General features: G+C 40.8%; 1 protein-coding gene across 1 annotated transcript in view; it reads left to right on the top strand.

The window, feature by feature from the left end:
• LOC135884654 (multidrug resistance-associated protein 1-like) overlaps positions 1 to 17,871 on the top strand; it is a 102,580-nt gene that overhangs the window by 21,468 nt on the left and 63,241 nt on the right. The window contains exon 2 of the mRNA XM_065412137.1: positions 17,125 to 17,301. Coding sequence (XP_065268209.1) covers positions 17,125 to 17,301 — 177 coding nt within the window. The remainder of the gene's footprint in view (positions 1 to 17,124; positions 17,302 to 17,871) is intronic.

Here is a 17,871-nt window from a genome sequence, read left to right as displayed (position 1 = left end):
ATTTCTGTTGGAGCATGGCTGATATTTAGCTGTTTTCCTTAAGCATTTTAGTTTTATTTTGAAAGACATTGAGCCTTGTTTCTGTGTTTAGAGACGCTCTGTAGTCGTGACAATATTAAAAAACAGTGAAAATAAACAATAGATGTCTCTAGACTTTGAGTTCAGAGTGACTCAGGAATGTGGAGGTGGATGGGATGAAGCTCATCCCTCAACACCTTCTCTCTGTCTAAGGCTCCTGAACAATCACTCCCAACACGCCTATCAGTGACATTAAGGAGAATCAGCTGGAAGGCTTGCTTATGAGAACACAGGCCTTGTCTTCGCTGACACAAAGTTGGTTTTTGTTTTTTACGGTGAGATAACTATCACAGGTTAGTTGCCTTATCACCATAAAACACTAAATGGAGACTTAGGTACTTGTCCTGTTTACTGCAAGGTAGCTAGGTGAGGCCAATACTGTACCCACAACCGTGGCTGACATCACCTAGTTTTTCCTCTGGGTAAAACTACAGTGTCTTGTCTCCACTATGTTTTCAGCGTGAGATAGCCAAAGTGCATTAGTTATGTGGTAAAAACACATCTATTTGTATTTTATTTTTTGGTCAGTGAGGACATGGTCTGAAACTCTCATGAAGGCCTAAACTTGAAACCCCATGTGCCATTAGAGCATCACCCTATTTTTAATTACTTAAAATGAGAAACATTCATGGCAATCTCCCTTGTTGGAAGCTGGGGAGTGAACAGGGAGAAGTAGGTTTATCTAGGCAGGCTGTTACCAGCCTGATGGGCTGTTTGATAATTTGGTGGCAGTGTGGCACTCTGCGTGTGCGTGAGCGAGCATATGTGGAAGAAGCAATCTGCATATTTCATAGAGAAAGGGGGGCCCTACAAAAAGTCTCTCACCATCAAATCAGCAGCTAATCAGATGGAGTGTTGGTCCACAGGTTTACTGTATGTGATCAGTACTATAGTTCTACATAATTGATCATTAGTAATAAACAATACAGAATCTTTTGGAAATCTGGGAGCAAACTGGAGCGTTTGGGTGAATAGAATTATTTTCTGTATGCTTTTAAAAACAAGAATGATGCAAATTACTCCTAGTGCCCGCTTCCATACCCTTCTTATACATAATATGTAGCTACAAAAATGCATTTTTAAACTGTATAAGTATCTTGAACACTTCCTCTACTTGTCTAGGTAGAGACTTGAATACTTGTTATAAATTACCTTCTGACTCCTAGTAAACTGCAGTCAGTCTTTCTTATTGCATATGGTTGGTATAACAGTGCATCATTCTTCTGTGTAAAAAGGTTAGTCAAAAAATAATGTTGCCTTTAAAGAGTTTTCATTATTATTTTATTATTACGGTACTTAGAATTTTGCAGCAATCAAAATGAACTTGCGTTTTCCAGATACAGAATCTGGTGCCCGGAAGAGTGTGCAATCTAAATAACATGACAGATGACTGGCTTTTGTAAACATTTAAAAGTCTTTTTAAAAACTATTTTAAAAGGACTTAACTGGTTTACAAATCTTTGCCAAGTTAATATCAGAAACAAACAATCATTACAACAATCATTTAAATCTTTGTTTAAAGAGATTTACAGGAAAATACTAATCCAATCTCTGTTTAACAGGGAGACCATATTGAGTCATTACATCACCTATAACATCATTCCTAGTGATGATTTTTTTTTAATTGAGTGAAATCTCTGATTACACATTTAACATACCAGGTATGTCTGTGAAATGTTAATTAATCAAAAAATTGAACAGGTTTGCTGGTTTTTTTGCAAGTGAACTTACTTTGTATGAGTTTTAAATAAAAGGTAACCAAACATGTAAGTGTCTATTTGTCCTCTGTCTGTTTGGCTGGGTACATAATCACTACCTTCCTTGTGTTGTGTTTTGTTTTGAACCATTCCTCTATGGTTGGACTATTTTTATTTTTCCAGTGAGACTATATCATAGCAGAGCAGCTACAAGATGAATTCCTCATTTCCTTTTGGGTGACCCCTCCTTCCCCGACAAGCCCCAGGAGAATTACCAAAGGATCACTTAGTAATAAATCAATAATTTTTGATATTTGATTACAGATTGCACCAAGTACTCTTTAATAACTGGACGTTCCCCCACAATTTGTCCAATATTTGTTCCCATTCAGTGTCTATTTTTTAACCTGACTGGTGTGATGTACCATTGAAACAGTATCTTAAAGAATTTTTTTTATTATTGTTCACAGACTAAGGCTGCTGGTCCTCTTTTCCAGATCAAACTCCGTTCCTCTGGGGAAATTTGTATATGCAGGTCCTCTTCCCAGCGTGTCATATATGCACATCCTTCCTTCCTTCCTTCCTTCCTTTTTTTTTTTTTTTTTTTTAAGAAAGTTGACTGCAAAGATTGATATAAATTATTTTTTTTGTTTCAGACCTGACCAGACACCATTGCTTCTATTAAAGTTAGCTTTCTGTATGAAAGGTTTTTCAAGAAAATTGAGAAACATAATGTCTAATTTGAAGGTATTGGTACCGTGGGAGAGTAGGCCAGTGAAAGTTAGTTTTTGTTCTCTAAATAAATTAGAAAAGTTTCTTTCCCAATCTTGAAAATTCTCTGGTTTGTGATTTGGTTAAAATCTGGATTATTTGCAATGGGTGTCATTGGCGAGAGAAAATAATTTCTCTAGTTCTATTCCAAATCCAGAGTCTCCTTTGCTAAAGGATGTGTATACATTTCTGGAGGGCGTGATTTTGTTGTTAATCCATAGTAACCTAGCAGTGTTTACACTGCCACAATTTTCTTGTTCAATAAAGACCCAGAGTTTGCTGGCGTAGAGCACCCCTAATCCACTACTGATTTGAGCCATCTGTCTTAATAGTACCATAGAATATTTGAAACAGCTAGTCCATCCTGTTTAATGGTTCTGTACAAAATATCTGCACTCACTTTTGGTCTTTTCTTATTCCATATAAATTCTAACATCCTCTGTATTCCTGCTAGGGTTTTATCTGGGATGATCACAAGAAAGACTTTGAAACAGGAAAAGTGACCCTTGGCAAAACATTAATTCTTCTCAAGCAAGAAATTGCATCCATCTCTCAACACGCCATATCTTTTTTTCATCTGCTGAAGTAGTGGTTTGACATTTAAATCAAAGAGCTCTTCTAGATTAAGATTTGAATTCCCTGCTATCTAATAGAACTTGTTGCTCATTTGTACCCTAACGTTTTCATGGTCTGGCAAATTTGTAGCTAGCATTTCAGATCTGGCATAATTTACCTTAATTCCAGACGCCTTGTCAAAATCATGACTTCTTTAAAGACTAATTTTTGGGAAATATTTGGGTTAGATAAATTTTTTTTTACCTCATCTGCATCTAAAGCTGTTCTCTGCTGTGCTCCTGCAAGAGAGACTCCTGTGAGAGATTCATTGTTCCTTATCTTCTATGCAAAAGGCTCAGTAGCCAATGCAAAAAGTAAAGGAGACAGTGGACTTCCCTGCCCAGTCTCTCTCTAAGGCTACGTCTTCACTACCCGCCTGAATCGGCAGGTAGAAATGGATCTCTCGGGGATCGAATTATCGCGTCTCGTTGGGACGCGACAATCGATCCCCGAATCAACGCACGTACTCCACCAGCGCAGGTAGGAGTAAGCGCCGTCGACGGGGGAGCCGTGGCGGTCGATTTGCCGCCGTCCTCACAGCGGGGTGAGTCGGCTCGGATACGTCGAATTCAGCTACACTATTTGCGTAGCTGAATTTGCGTATCTTAAATCGATCCCCCCCCAGTGTAGACCTAGCCTCAGTCTGTTGCATGAAAGGTTTTCTCCGTGTCAAGTGAGAACAAAAGAAATGTCTTTTTTTTTCGATCAGGCATTATGGATGATGAGTCTACAGCTGACACCAGAAACCAGTCTCTTATAACTGATGTGACCATGCATGTATCTGGCTTTTAAATCCAAAAATAAAATACTGACATAGTTAGGGGTCTGATTTACATGCTGTTCTGCTTTGCTGAACCCTAAACTCCTGTACTCTCCCATGAACACTTGGACATCTTCTCACAACCCAAAAGGTACATTCTCCACCTCTGGGACCTTAACCCCCGTCCCTAGGGGTAGATTATCATCTGATCATTTGAGTTCCATGGGGAGGATTTCCACAGAACCACTAAGGGATCTTCTTCATCTCCTCTTTATTTTTCTCCAATCTCATCCATCTCTCATACTCAACATAGTTACTCTTTGCCTGGTCATTCTTGTTGACTTCCAGGAAGTCCCTTCTAGTTAATCTTTAGGTTACTCCTCAGGTATCTGAGTTCTCTTGTTCAGCTACACTTCTGCCATTGCCAGTACAGTCTCTAGAGTCATTTTCTTTTTTTCTTTTTCTCTCTTCCTTTTCCTAGGTTTCATAGTCTGCCTAGAGTTTTTCAGCAGCTTGTCTTTAGTTACTACCTCTGGAGTATCCAAATGCACGTCTGAGATTTGAATTTGTATTCAAAGTGACTGAAGTGTATTTTTTTGCTTATTTAAAGTCTCTTACTGTATAAAACTCTCATTCAGCTTCCAAAATCAGTATAAGTCCCCATCAGTAGAGGATATTTACCGCCTTGAGTGCTGCTGTAGTTTCCATCTGCTCTTTTTTCTTTTAAAGTAAGGAGAGAATTCATGGAAAAATTGCAGCTTGTGGTAGCACTTGTCATGGTAGAATGCTCCAGAATGCCATTCTGGCACTTTTTTGGGGAATCAAAGGCATTTATGTACTTCTGATAATTTGTCTTTATCTTTACCTTGTGGTGTGCCTGGCTGACATGCTTTGGTCAGTGACTCGACCTGTCGGTCTGAAATCCTGCGTTCTGGCCATTCTTTTTTTAAGGACTTGAGCACTGGCTTGTGGCCTTTGAGTATGAGCTCTGAATGTTCTCTGGCTTTTTTCATAATTAATTTATTTCTGCTGCTAATCATGACACTTCACAATTAGATCTTTGGGTCTATTACAAGACCAAGGCAGGGGAAGCACCACTCTATGTGCTTTCTCTGCTTTTACCTCTTCCAGAGAACTCAGATGTAACAACTCCATAGTTAATTTTTACATACCAGATTTTTACATTCCTCCTTCAGCATTTTCAAGCATTCCCTTAATTCTAATATGGTTTTTTCTCACTCTGTAAAAGCCTTTTTAAAATTAAAAACCATGTGTTCGGGTAAGATGAAATGAGACACCAGATTGCCTTAATTCAAACTATTGTCTTTAGAAATTTGAACTTCTGTCTGGCATTTTAAAGAAGGCATGTAACAAGATTTTGCATGCAAGGCATGATCTTAAAAATGGCATCCTCCATGCAGTGTGACCTTGCACACACTGTGTGGAAGAAGCAATTTTGTTTTACATGTGTGTTTGGGGGCTTGATGGAATCCGATCCAGTTGGGCAACGCACAGCCAGTCGGGCTTCTGTTGTCAAGGGCTTTCCAGTTGCAAGACTGAGAACATCCAGATCATGTTTGTTATGGCATTGAGGTCACTGCATTATAAGGTAATGGGAATTTTTGAAAGATCCTAGGGCCGTTAGGTGCCCAACTAACTTGGAATGAGGAACTTGTCTTCGTCTGTTAGTACCACACCTTGCACTGATTCTGGTGCTGCTGGAGGGAGCTAATATAATTGCTTAATACACTTGAAAGCTAATAAATCACTTTAACTTTTGATGCAGTTTTTGTTGAATGTGAGCATTTTTAAGTGTCTGTAATGACAACTGTACAAGAAAATGTGAAGGGGAGGGTGAGGTGGAGAGGGAGGAGCCAGGGTAGTCTATAGTGTGACATGCAGAGATTTGTGTAATGCCATCTCCACTAATACTGTTTATGGGATGAATGTCTCTTTCTTACACATGAGTACTAGTAATGAAACAGCAGAGCCTTTGTAGGCAGCAGATATGGGTTAGCAAATTGTATGGAGTTTTTTCTCTTCTATGTCTGGAGCCTTTTCTATCAAAACATGATTAAATTCTAATATCTATCCACCTGTAGCCTCTTATAATTAACCTAAATAAATAAGCACTTTAGGGCAAGGACTTTACTCTAGTTTCTAGCATCTTGCATGATGGGATCCTGATCCCTAAGTGGGACCACTAGGTGATACTTTAATAGAAAGCCAATATTAAACCTCATGTGAATGTTCCAGCACGTGGGATGGAAGCTTATCTCTTGGCCCTTCAGTCTCCTCTTCTCACCATTGCTGCTGTTGCTCCTTGCACGCTCGTGCTTCCCTGTCCAGTTTACTTATGACCTGTAAGCTCACGTTTTAGACACTTGTGTATAATTTTTGAAAGCGTAAATCATACACCCAAAACACTTAGGCTTAGAGCTAACAAGAAGAAAACTGAATGGGGGATTGTGTAGTGAGGGTGCTGAAAACACCTCCCTGACGCCTGATCTACACATAAGTTACATTGACCTAGCTATATCACTCAGAGATGGGGAGAAATTTTGTGCCCTGGGCATGATGTCGTTAGGTCTACCTAATCCCCACTGTAGAAACAACTAGACTGATGGAAGAATTCTTCCAGTATCGACCTAGCTAGTGTGTCTCAGAGAGGAAGATTACCTACATTGATGGAAAAACCCTTCAGTTGACATAGGAAGCGTCTGAACTTCAGTGGTACAGCTGCAGTATCGTAGCTGAGCCGCTGTAGCCATGGGTGAAGACTAACCATGGGTGTGTAAAGAAATGTATAATGAACTTAGATAAATGTATATTAAATAATCTTGAAGTAGATATTCTGTATTTAATAATGTTATAAGAAAATGTAAAAGGGAACTTTTCTTGTTGACACAGTTTTCAAAGGTTGTGTTTAAAAAAAAAAAAAAAAAAATTTTTGTTTAATTGGTTGGAGTCTTATCTACTGTGGATTCTTGGTCTGTGTAAAAAGCCGGGCAAAACAAACCAGACAGTGTGATTTACTAGCCAGCTGTAGATCTCCCTAGAACGACAGACTAGGGAGGATGGATACTGACTGAACAGAGCTAGCCAACCCGTAACTCCAAGGCCACAAAAAGCAGACAAGTCAAAATAAGACAACTGTTTGTAAGAAATAATGGAAAAATATGAAAGCAATGAAAGGACAGCTGGATTGAATAAGGAGGAGGATAGCAAGGGTTTAAAAAAAGATAGATAAGGAGGTACCAATTAGAGTTTTAGAAGGTATCAGTTAAAGGGATATTGGATTAGGGTGTGTGTGAGTATATTTAGAATAGAATGTTTTAATAGCTTTAATAATCTGTGCCTATGGAGACAAGGTATAAAGGATGTGTGTTTAACAAAGGGAGGGTGAAGCAACGCAGGAACCCCTACCAGATCACCATGGATTTGATTATAGAAACAGCCTACCTGTGCCCCAAGACAGAATAATTGATCCTGCTCTTTGTTTACTTATGCTTTATGCTTAATTAAGGTGATAAGAAAATTTTAGGACAATATGTTGTTAAAACTTTAAACTAGTTAAGCTTAGTAGTTGACACAGACTCTGCGCTTCACCCAACAGGTGTCTGGAGTGGAGTTGTTCAGGAAGCGGGACTAAGGGAACCAACCCACCAACAGTGCCAATATTCTTCTGGCAAAGAGAGCTTTATCCAGTGTTCAAACTTATATGCCTAGCTCTCAAAGCTTTCAGGCTGCAGTGTAACCGTTTCAGTTCTTTGATACTCACTTTCAGTTCAACAATACTACCATCTTCTATGCATGTGTTGGAGAGGATATAAGTATGCTGGTAGAGTGGAGTACGATGATGGTAGAGGTCTAATGCTTAAATTGGCATGGTGTTGCATAGGAATGTTGCCTTAGTTTAAAATGCCCTTTGTTTTTATTGTTCGGAATTAAACGTGAAGTATCAGAACTCAGATTTAGAGTGTGTGTGTGTGTGTGTGTAAATAGATGTTTACAAAACACTGCATTTCAAGTTTAAACTGACTTTAAACAGTGGTGGCTTTAGATATTTAAATCTCAATCTGTGTTCATCACAAAGATTTATCTAATGTGGAATTTCAGTAGTTTTAAAAAGTTTTTCCATTTAAGGTAGCTCATGAAACACTGCATTGATAACATACCTGGCAGCCTGCACCTCCAGAGCACTAGTTCACTTTCAAGCCTGCTGTGTGCAAGTTTAATTTTTTCCCCTCTGACAATGGAAATCTTGAACCACAGTATATTTTTAAAAGGATTATTGACATGAGAACAGTAGGCATGTGGCTGCTCCTTTAACAGCAGCTATTGCATGCCAGGGATGAAGTCAGCCAGCTACAAAGTCAGACATAGTTTTGAATGTTTATTCCCAAAATTAGACCTATTTAGGACACAACTTTCTTTATTTTTTCTCCCATCTATGGAGGCAGATTAACATTTCATAGGGTTTGTCTATGCCGGCAAGTTTCTGCTCAGTAAAGCAGCTTTTTGCGCTCAAACTGCAGACGTGTACACACTGCCAAGCCACTTAGTGCGCAGAAACTCCTCTGTTGCAGTGCTGCAAAAAAACCCAAAAACCACCTCGATGAGAGTGTAAGGCTTTTTGCACAGAGGCTCCAGTGCTCTATTGCCTGTGTTGACACTTGATTGCTTTTTGCACTGTAATTGGCCTCTGGAGCTGTCCCATAATGCCTCAAGTGACCGCTCTGCTCATTGTTTTGAACTTAGCTGCCCTGGAGACACGCACTCCTCCCCTTTCAAAGCACCACTTCTGACAGCCATTGAGTGCTGTGCTGACCTGCTCCGGGACACACATACGGGACACAAACCATTAATGTGGAATGCTCATGCTGTTGAAAACAGAGGCAGGCATGTGTGTGTTAGAGAGAGAGAGAGAGAGCGCTCAGCGAAGGAGACGGGGGCTGAGGTCGGGGTTTCCCCCTCTTCCCCCTGCCTCAGGACTGGTTGCTTCCTGCCGCTGTCTGAACTTATGAGATGGCATGCTGACACGCTGTCCCCCAAAACAGTCTTGTTTCCCCCCCTCCATACACACACACTCCCTGTCACACACTCCTCCCCCCCTTCAGTTGAAAAGCAGCTGGCAATGTAGTAGGATGCCCATGGAACAATGGGATTGGGGAATGCTGTGCCTGCCCCATGAGGCATTGCAAACCCTTCCCAAAGCACCCTGCAGCCAGTTGCACAGTGGGATAGCTACCACAATGCACTGCCGTCTTTGCCGTTGCAAGAGCTGCTAATGTGGATGCGCTCCACCGTCACAAGGAGCACAGCGTGGACACGCAACAGCAGTTTAATTCCAGCGTTTTAATAAAAGTGATATATAGAGCGCTCTGACTCCGCAGCTAGAGCGCTCCTGGTACTCCACCTAGGCGAGAGGAATAACATTTGCTGCGCCTTGCTACAACGCCCGGTTGTCAGTGTGGACGAGGTGTTGTGTTACTGCGCTCTGATCAGCCTCCAGAAATGTCCCATAATCCCCTTAAATCAAGTGGCCACTCTTGTCACTGTTTTGAATCACTGTAGGAATGCGGATATGCCCTTTGAAAGCTCCGTTTCTGACAGCTGGCTGCTTATCTGCTCCGAGACAAAGCAACCATTAGGGAATGCTGTGTGTGTGTGTGTGTGTGAGAGAGAGAGAGGCCAGGGGGAGGTCTGCTGCTGTCTGAACTTACAAGACAGCAGGCTGACATGCTCTCAGCCCCCCATGCTCTCAGCCCCCCAAAAACCCACTCTCTCTCCCCCACGTACACACAACACACTCCCTGTCACACTCCACCTCTTTCCCCCCCCCATTTGAAAAGCATGTTGCAGTCACTTGCATGCTGGGATAGCTGCCCATAATGCACCGCTCCCAATGCCGCTGCAAGTGCCGCAAATGTGGCCATGCCAGTGCACTTGAAGCTGTCAGTGTGGACAGACTGCAGCGCTTTCCCTACTGTGCTCTATGAAGGCTGGTTTTAACTCAAAGTGCTCTACATCTGCAACTGTAGCCATGCCCTTAGTCTTGCTGCCAGCACCACCATCTTATCAGTCTAGGAAAGTTCAGACAGGAATTGCTTTCCAGTGAGTTGGTGTTATATGCATAGGCTTTATGGGGGAATCAACTATCAGAAGGAAGAGTTCAACACTCCATTCTGAATGGAAATACAGGACACTTCTGAGGAAATGCTTGACCCTTACTTTTCCAAACCTTATGCAGTTCCAGGTTTGATTAGTAGTTAGTTTTTCAGTGGGTCCATCTGAATGCTGGGTACCTGGTGCCAGTTTTGTTTCTTGCAAGAGTGCTTTTTACTTAAATTGTGTTGTTTTGTTTTTAGGCCTTTTGTGCCTGTGGAAGGAGCTATTACTTGGCCCCAAGACCTGTTGTTTCAGTCTCCGCCTGTATATTGTGCTTGGTATTAGTACAGACTTGGGACAGTATTTTTTGAAACCATAGAGCTAAAAATGTAACATCTTTTAAAACAAATTAAAGCTTAGATTTTGGAGAAATTGGTGGTAGACTTCTTAAAAATCAAGATATAAGAAGTACTTATCTGCTACTTTGCTGGGACTTTGACATTTTATTAAAATAATACAATAAAAACAAAACCATCTCCAGAAAAATTGCTGCAAAATTCAATGCCCAATGCAACCTAAGAAGTGAGGTTCCACACTAGACTTCCTTCTCCTGTGAACAGTGGGTCCCTTCCGCCCCTAATTTTTCCCATGGGACAATAATTTCAATTTGCAAACCACTTGCCGACAGCTTCAGTCAGAGCACTGCAAGCTATGAAGTTGCTGTTTTTATGAAGTAGTAATTCAACATGCATGTGGAGCTCTTTATTTGTTATGCTAACAAGAAAAAATTTTTCTCTTGAAAAATAGATGCATCAAGTGTCATTAGATGGGGTGAAAAATAAGAGCGGTTAATCTTTGGTGGTACCCACATGTGACTTGTTTTTGAGTAGCTACTGCCTCATTCCTTTTCTGAATCCAGCAGTAGAAATGCCATTTTGTCATATTTCACCACTATTACTAACTTGATTTGTCTTTAACTTCAGTTTATACCACTAAGTTTTCTTTTTCTGCTACACTTTTCCTGACTTCCTTAGAGTCTTGATTTGCACTAATGATGTGAAACTATGAAACTGACATGGACTGCAGGAGGTATAGATATTTTTTTTATTGCCCGACTAACCTAAATGTGTTGAATTTAAATCAGCTGCTTGCTTCCTTTTCATCCTCTTCCCCACATTATTAAATTCTTATGCTGTATTCCTCCCATCCTCGCACCCAAGCCTTTAGCTGGCAGAAAAACTATTGCAGCACTTAGTCACCCTCAAACCACAGTGATGATCTAGTATTAGTGAGGAAACAGACTAGACTTACTGCCCCGGATGAACCTCCCAAGGACCGGATGTCCCAAGTGACATTATGGAGCCTTCCTTTTGCTCAGCTTGTTAAAACTGGCCTCTGGATTAAGGGCTTTCCTGATTTTTGTGGCTGGGAAAAGCCTTCAGGAGTGAAGAAAAAACAAATTGGGTTTTCCTTGTTTCACAAATGTCTAAAGTGTTAAGATTTTCCCATAATCCAGTATGCTTAGTTACACTTGTCTGCTTAGTTCCTCGTTTTCCTGACTCCTCTGTGCCTTTTGCCCTATCTTTTTATAAATCTTTTATTTTGCCTGCCTTGTATTTTCTTTCTCAGCCAAACTGATTACAAGGGTCTTTTTGTAGCCATATCAGTGTTGGATAATTCTCTGTGAAAATACTTTCATTTTCTCCCTCACTGTGGGCATGACGTCAATGGGAGTCTACGGGCTTTGAATCCAGCCTTAGAAAATGCATTGCTATTACAGCTGATAACTTCTAACAGCCGTCTAGCTCTTTTCTGAACCGTCTTGCCTTGCCTACACCTTTCTTGTTTACGCCTTTGCTTGACTCTCACCAACTGTATTTATCTCTGTGGCGTTTCCTTGTGTGATGTTTTGGGGATCACCCAACCAGTAAGGGGTTCTGTCTCTGCCTGCCATGTAACCGTAGGTGCCTTTTACTGTGCAGCTTTAGTTCAGAGCCCTGACACCAGTAGCCTGTCCACAAGTGCAAGGTCTCACCCTGGCTTCCACCAGCCCAGTGACTCCTTGCAGGGTGACACCGACAGTCCCTCCGTTCAGAGTCTCCCCAAATCCGTCTCCCCAGGTTGTTAGTTACCAGACAATTTGAACATTTCCCCTCCGGTTCGTCACCCCCGAAAGCATGAAACCAGCCCCACAGACACCAGCTTACTTTATCGTGCGCAATCCGCTCAGTTTGCACACCAGAGACTGCTTGGGATATAAATAAACAAAAGGTTTATTTAATAGCAAAATCCGATTCAAAGGTAGAATAGTAAGGAAAATAAACATAAAGATGCAACCTTAGGCTTTACATCTCTATACTGGAGAAAATCCCTTTTCTAATACAAGTTACCGATTGCCGTGGAACAGTTTTCCAGCATAACCCCCTATCTTAGAGGAGAGAGAGCGATTCAGAGGCAGCCCCCACCAAGTGACTGTCCCTCAATTTCTGGATGAAGACCTCAGTTTCAAGCTCTTCTTTTTTTTTTAAGTTGGTCTCTCTCCCTCTCTCTGATGGTGACTCATGCTTATTCAGAATGGGAAATTTTAGCTATTCTGTCTGTCTTTTTCCACTAACTCTAATGGCCCATCATTTGTCTACTCCTGGTTTGTAGGATGCTAGGTGCTTGGAACTAGTCTCGTCTGGTTGGGGAGGCAGCCTGCCCTGCTTGACTGCACCACAAGTTCCGAGCACAGTTTTTTGTATACACACACACATACATTAATAATCAGTGTGTATACAACTCATAATGACCATCAAGTTCAGACCATTACAATTTAATAAAAGACCTTACTTGATATATTTTTATAGTAGAATAATACAGTACACAATCAGTTGGTTTAGCTCAGGCGTTCTCAAACGGGGGGTCGGGACCCATCAGGGGGTCGCAAGGTTATTACATAGGGGGGGTTGCGAGCTGTCAGCCTCTAGCCCAAACCCCGCTTTGCCTCCAGCATTTATAATGGTGTTAAATATATAAAAAAGTGTTTTTAATTTATAAGGGGGGGTTGCACTCAGAGGCTTTGCTATGTGAAAGGGGTCACCAGTACAAAAGTTGGAGAACTACTGGTGTAACTGCTTATTTTTTGGCGGGTGCACCCCTCTGTTCTCCCCTTGGAGTCTCTGGGCTCTGATTGTCATACCTTGTATCCTTTTGCAAGGTATTTTGAGGTACAGCTATATGAAAGACACATGAATATATGTCAGTTGAACTAAAAGTTACATGTATGTTTTCAGGATAACCTCCTGCCAGTGTATACATCAATAATGCATAGAGCACTTCTCTCTGTTCAGTGACATGGAAACAGTACAATGAAGAAGTGAGGTTTTTACCCACGAAAGCTTATGCCCAAATAAATCTGTTAGTCTTTAAGGAGCCACCAGACTCCTTGTTGTTTTTGTACATACAGACTAACACGGCTACCCCCTGATACTTGAGTACAATGATTGGCTACTAAGAAACCACTTTCCTGGTATGTTTTGTGGCAGGAGAAAGGTCAGATTTGTACAGATTATACCTTCCTCCTTTTTTTTGTCCCTCCACGTCATATATTTGAGTATTGGTTTCAGAAATTGTGTTACTGAGGCATGAAATAGATGTCAATGCCAGTTGTACGTACTTACTCCTTAATTATGTAATTAATTCATGTAAATGTAATTTACATACTTAATCCTTAATTAAACATACCCTTAATTAAAGTAGTTTATGTATGACACGTGCACAGAGAGGACTTCTAGAATTGAAGGGGTTTTCAGTAGAACACCTATTTTACGGACTAATTGGGGACTGAAGAGTTCATAAAATGGAACATCTCAAAATGACAATAAGCCTGATGTGTAAGTGGCAGTCTAGTGCACTGCATCACTTTATTCTTGTCCTTTGAACCACTGCAAAGCGACTTCCAATACACAGAAGGCTTAAGAATGTGAAGGGATGTTGACTTGTTGTTCATCGGCATCACATAATGAAAGTGGTAGGTTTTATTTTTCCCCACTGGGAAAATGGTTTGTATAACTGATCACGTGTGAGGTTGATGTTCATAAAATCAGGTACTGCTGTAATTGTATCAACTGTTGTAAGGTCTGTAAATTGCTATCCAGTTTAATGCTTCTCTTGACTATTGTATGGGGAGCAGTGAAATTGAAATCTTTAAAGCAGGAAATGATTGTGTAGTGGCGAAATGTAAGCATGACTAAGCTGAAAATCCTAATGGTATGGAGTGTAGTTTGTAGCCATGTTGGTCCCAGGATATTAAGACAAGGTGGGTGAGGTAATCTCTCTTATTGGACCAATGTCTGTTTGTGAGAGAGAAACTTTTAAGCCACAGAGACCTGAAGAGCTCTGTGTGGCTTGAAAGCTTGTCTCTCTCACCAACACACATTGATCCAATAAAAGATGGGGTCCTTCAGGGATAAGGAAATGTATAAGCATGCTAGCTCAATGACTTTCACGTATAGCAACTGCATTCTCATTATAGCTTCTGCAGAATCATCAAAGGAGTTGTTTGACCCAGCGGTTCAGGGAGATCTCTTAACATACATACATGCACTGGAAATATAATTAGGGATTCAGGTTTTCCAGTTTTGAGATTTTACTTCTTGTCAAAACAACGAGGAGTGTGCCACAAGGACTCCTAGTTTTTTTTGCTGATACAGACTAATACCGCTACCAATCTGATACTTATTGTCAGTGCCTGTTCTTTTCACTACTTCCTAGGAAAATCTGTTTTGTTTCTATATTTGCATTGAGTATGTATTTGATCAGAAACCTTTTATTTCACTGCTAACAAGATATAGTTTAAAAAAAAAAAAAGCCTCATTTTGTTACTTGTATCCTATAGTCCTGCTGTGTGACAGCCAAACATATCACTTATTATATGTAACCAAGAACTGAACTCTGAATAAAACAAAATCTTGCAGGCTCTGACTTACAGCAAACAACATGAAAAGGGTACAAATGTTGTTGAATGTCTTTCAAAGGGCCTTGCTTCCTTCTGCTCTCTCCCTCCAGCTCCATGCTTGGTTTGTTGTGGTGGTGGTGGTGTGTTTTTTTTTTTTTTTTTCTTTAAACACTAGTTCCTGAAGAATTAGGTAATTGTTTTTGGTTTAAACTGGAATGCCTCTTTGCTTCATAGGTCCCCTCCCTCCCCCCTCCCATAGAACACTTCCTGGAGGAGTTGAAAGTTCATAAAACAGCAATATAATATATGGCACGGCACTTAAAATGATAGAGACTAGAACACTGTCAACCTGATATCTAGCTAGTCTAAAAAAGATGAACTAAAAATATTTCCAAGGTTACATCAGCCTCTGATTTCCTTCTGCCAACTTTTGTGACACTGCAACCACGTTTTCTTATCTTTCAAAATGTATTTATAAATTACTGTCTCTCTGCGAGAGACCGACGTGGATAGGGAAGAATTTCAAGGTGGTAGTGTGGGCTGTTGGATAGAGGCCTGGGATTCAAGAGGGCTGAACTCTGCTCCCAGCTTTGCCAGTAGATTGCTTGGTGGCCTTGGGCAGGTCACTTCACCTCCCTGTGCCTCAGTTTCCACATACTTTACAAAGGAGGTAAAGTGCTCTGAAATCTACAGATAAAATGATATGAGTTATTATTGAATGAGACTATAGTTACTTTCTACACAATGCTGTAAAATGTAAAGTCAACAGAAAAAATAGAAGTATTTTTTCTCTAAACTTAGTTATAATAATCTTAAATGTTGTAAAAATTTTTAAAAAAAATTCAGATGTGTGAAATATTGACTGTGGTCCTTAAAACACTAGAGGGTAAGTGTCTTTAACTGTAGCATACTCTGCTTTACTTTTGGCATAAGCATTTTGTCCTGCTGTATCATTCTGTATATGAAGAAAATTAATTTTCTAAACAGGAAGTAACTGGTCTCTTCAAATATTTGAAGAGAAACTATTTGCTGCTGAATTACATCCTATTTTCAGTTTTATAATACTACTATAGCTATTTACTTTACTATCCCAATATTTGATTTTGTTCATAATTATAGTCTCATCTTGGTAGTGATAATCATGTATGATTTCCTGCATTGTAGTCTCCTTTTCCTTAATTCAAACTAATGAGTTCTCCTGGGATAGGATTTCCTTTGGTAGTGAGTATGTGTCACTGTATATAGCTTTGTGGCCAGTAATGGAAATGGTGATTTATACTTCAATTACTCTGATGGTCAGTATTCCTTTGGCTTCTGTACATGGTAGCTTTAGATTAGACTCTGTTTATGCACCATGTTCAGAGCATAGGAAAAGTAACATCAAAGCGCACAACAGAACTTTTAGCACACTGTAGCAGCCACATAGTGTCCACCTGAGACATTACTACATGGCAAGCTAGCACGCTGTCGATTTAACACCCTGGCTTGGGTCCCATGTGGACAAGCTCTTAGATGCATAAAGTTTGATCCTCCTCCTGTTTAGAAGTTGTCAGCTTCATAGAGGGAGCAGGAATCGGGCCAAAAGGGAAAGGCTCTTCCCCCTTAGTTGTACAGATCATCTTGGTGAATACTCAAGGATTGAGAGAATTTTCATGCTATTAAGTGATGCCCCGTGAAGCTGCTTTACAACAGCATTTTCAAGATTTCTTATTTAATCTTGGATTTTTAATCTTTACATATCTTTTTCACACTAAATATTAAGTAACATTTCTGAAACAGGTGTAATGGGGACAGGAAACTGCTGCATTTTTCTGCAGAGATACTTTTAAAATAACTAGTTAGTGAAGTTAAAGGTCTCAGTATGGCCAGTTGAGTGAGAAGATTGCTGTGGTAGCTGTTGTGAAACCAGCACAGAGAACAATGACCTTTGTTGTTTTTTTGTGGGTTTTTTTGGAGCGGTTTTTTGAAAGCGGTTTCGTGAGCAATGTGAGGTGAAGCAAAACTTTAAATATTCTCTAGTCCTGAGCCATTTGATCTTAATCTAAATCTGGATTAAAGATTAACAGTCTAGTAAGAATAAGACTCCTCAGGCACAAGTGGGTGGTGGGGCATTTTGCTTTTTCATTCACTACTTATCCATTTTGTTTCCTCAGGATTGGAACCTGACCTGGCACACAGAAAATCCAGATTTCACTAAGTGCTTTCAGAACACCATCCTTTTCTGGGTGCCTTGCATTTACCTGTGGGTTTGCTTCCCAATATACTTCCTGTACCTCCGTCGTCATGACAGGGGCTATATCCAAATGTCGCATCTCAACAAAGCCAAAACAGTAAGTGACTTTTACTTCAGAGTCTGTGCCATGTATTTGGATTTTTTGGTTTTATTTTCAGATTTGTACCAAATTGGCTTTTTGTTTTTAAATGGTTTAACTCCATGAAATGTTTGTATTGGGATGGGATCCATGCATACGATTCACTTGAATTTAATTTCCAAGTCTTATGCTGCCATGTCAATGGGCTGCCTGAGAATAAGTTTGTCAGGTCTAAAAAAGCGCATATCCTTCAAGGTCCTTGCGTGTGTGCTGATACGTGTTACTGGCCCTTGGATACAGCCCCTACAGCAGGGGTCGGCAACCTACGGCACGCGTGCCAAACATGGCACACGAGCCGATTTTGAGTGGCACGCTGCTGCCCACTGAGAGGAGGAGGAGGAGGGGCCGGAAAGCGCCACGCTGGGGGAAGAAGGGGGAGGAGGGAAGCTTGGCTGCCGCAGGACCAAGCTTCTGCCTCCTGCCCCTGCAGGGGAGAGCGGTGCGGGGGGGGTCCCGGCCCCCCACCCCACTCAGCCCCACCGCTCTCCCCTGCGGTGGCAGGAGGCAGAAGCTTGGTCCTGCGGCAGC

Source organism: Emys orbicularis, chromosome 10 (genome assembly GCF_028017835.1).
Source record: "Emys orbicularis isolate rEmyOrb1 chromosome 10, rEmyOrb1.hap1, whole genome shotgun sequence".
Lineage (NCBI taxonomy): Eukaryota > Metazoa > Chordata > Testudines > Emydidae > Emys > Emys orbicularis.
This window is presented reverse-complemented; position numbering and strand designations above follow the sequence as displayed.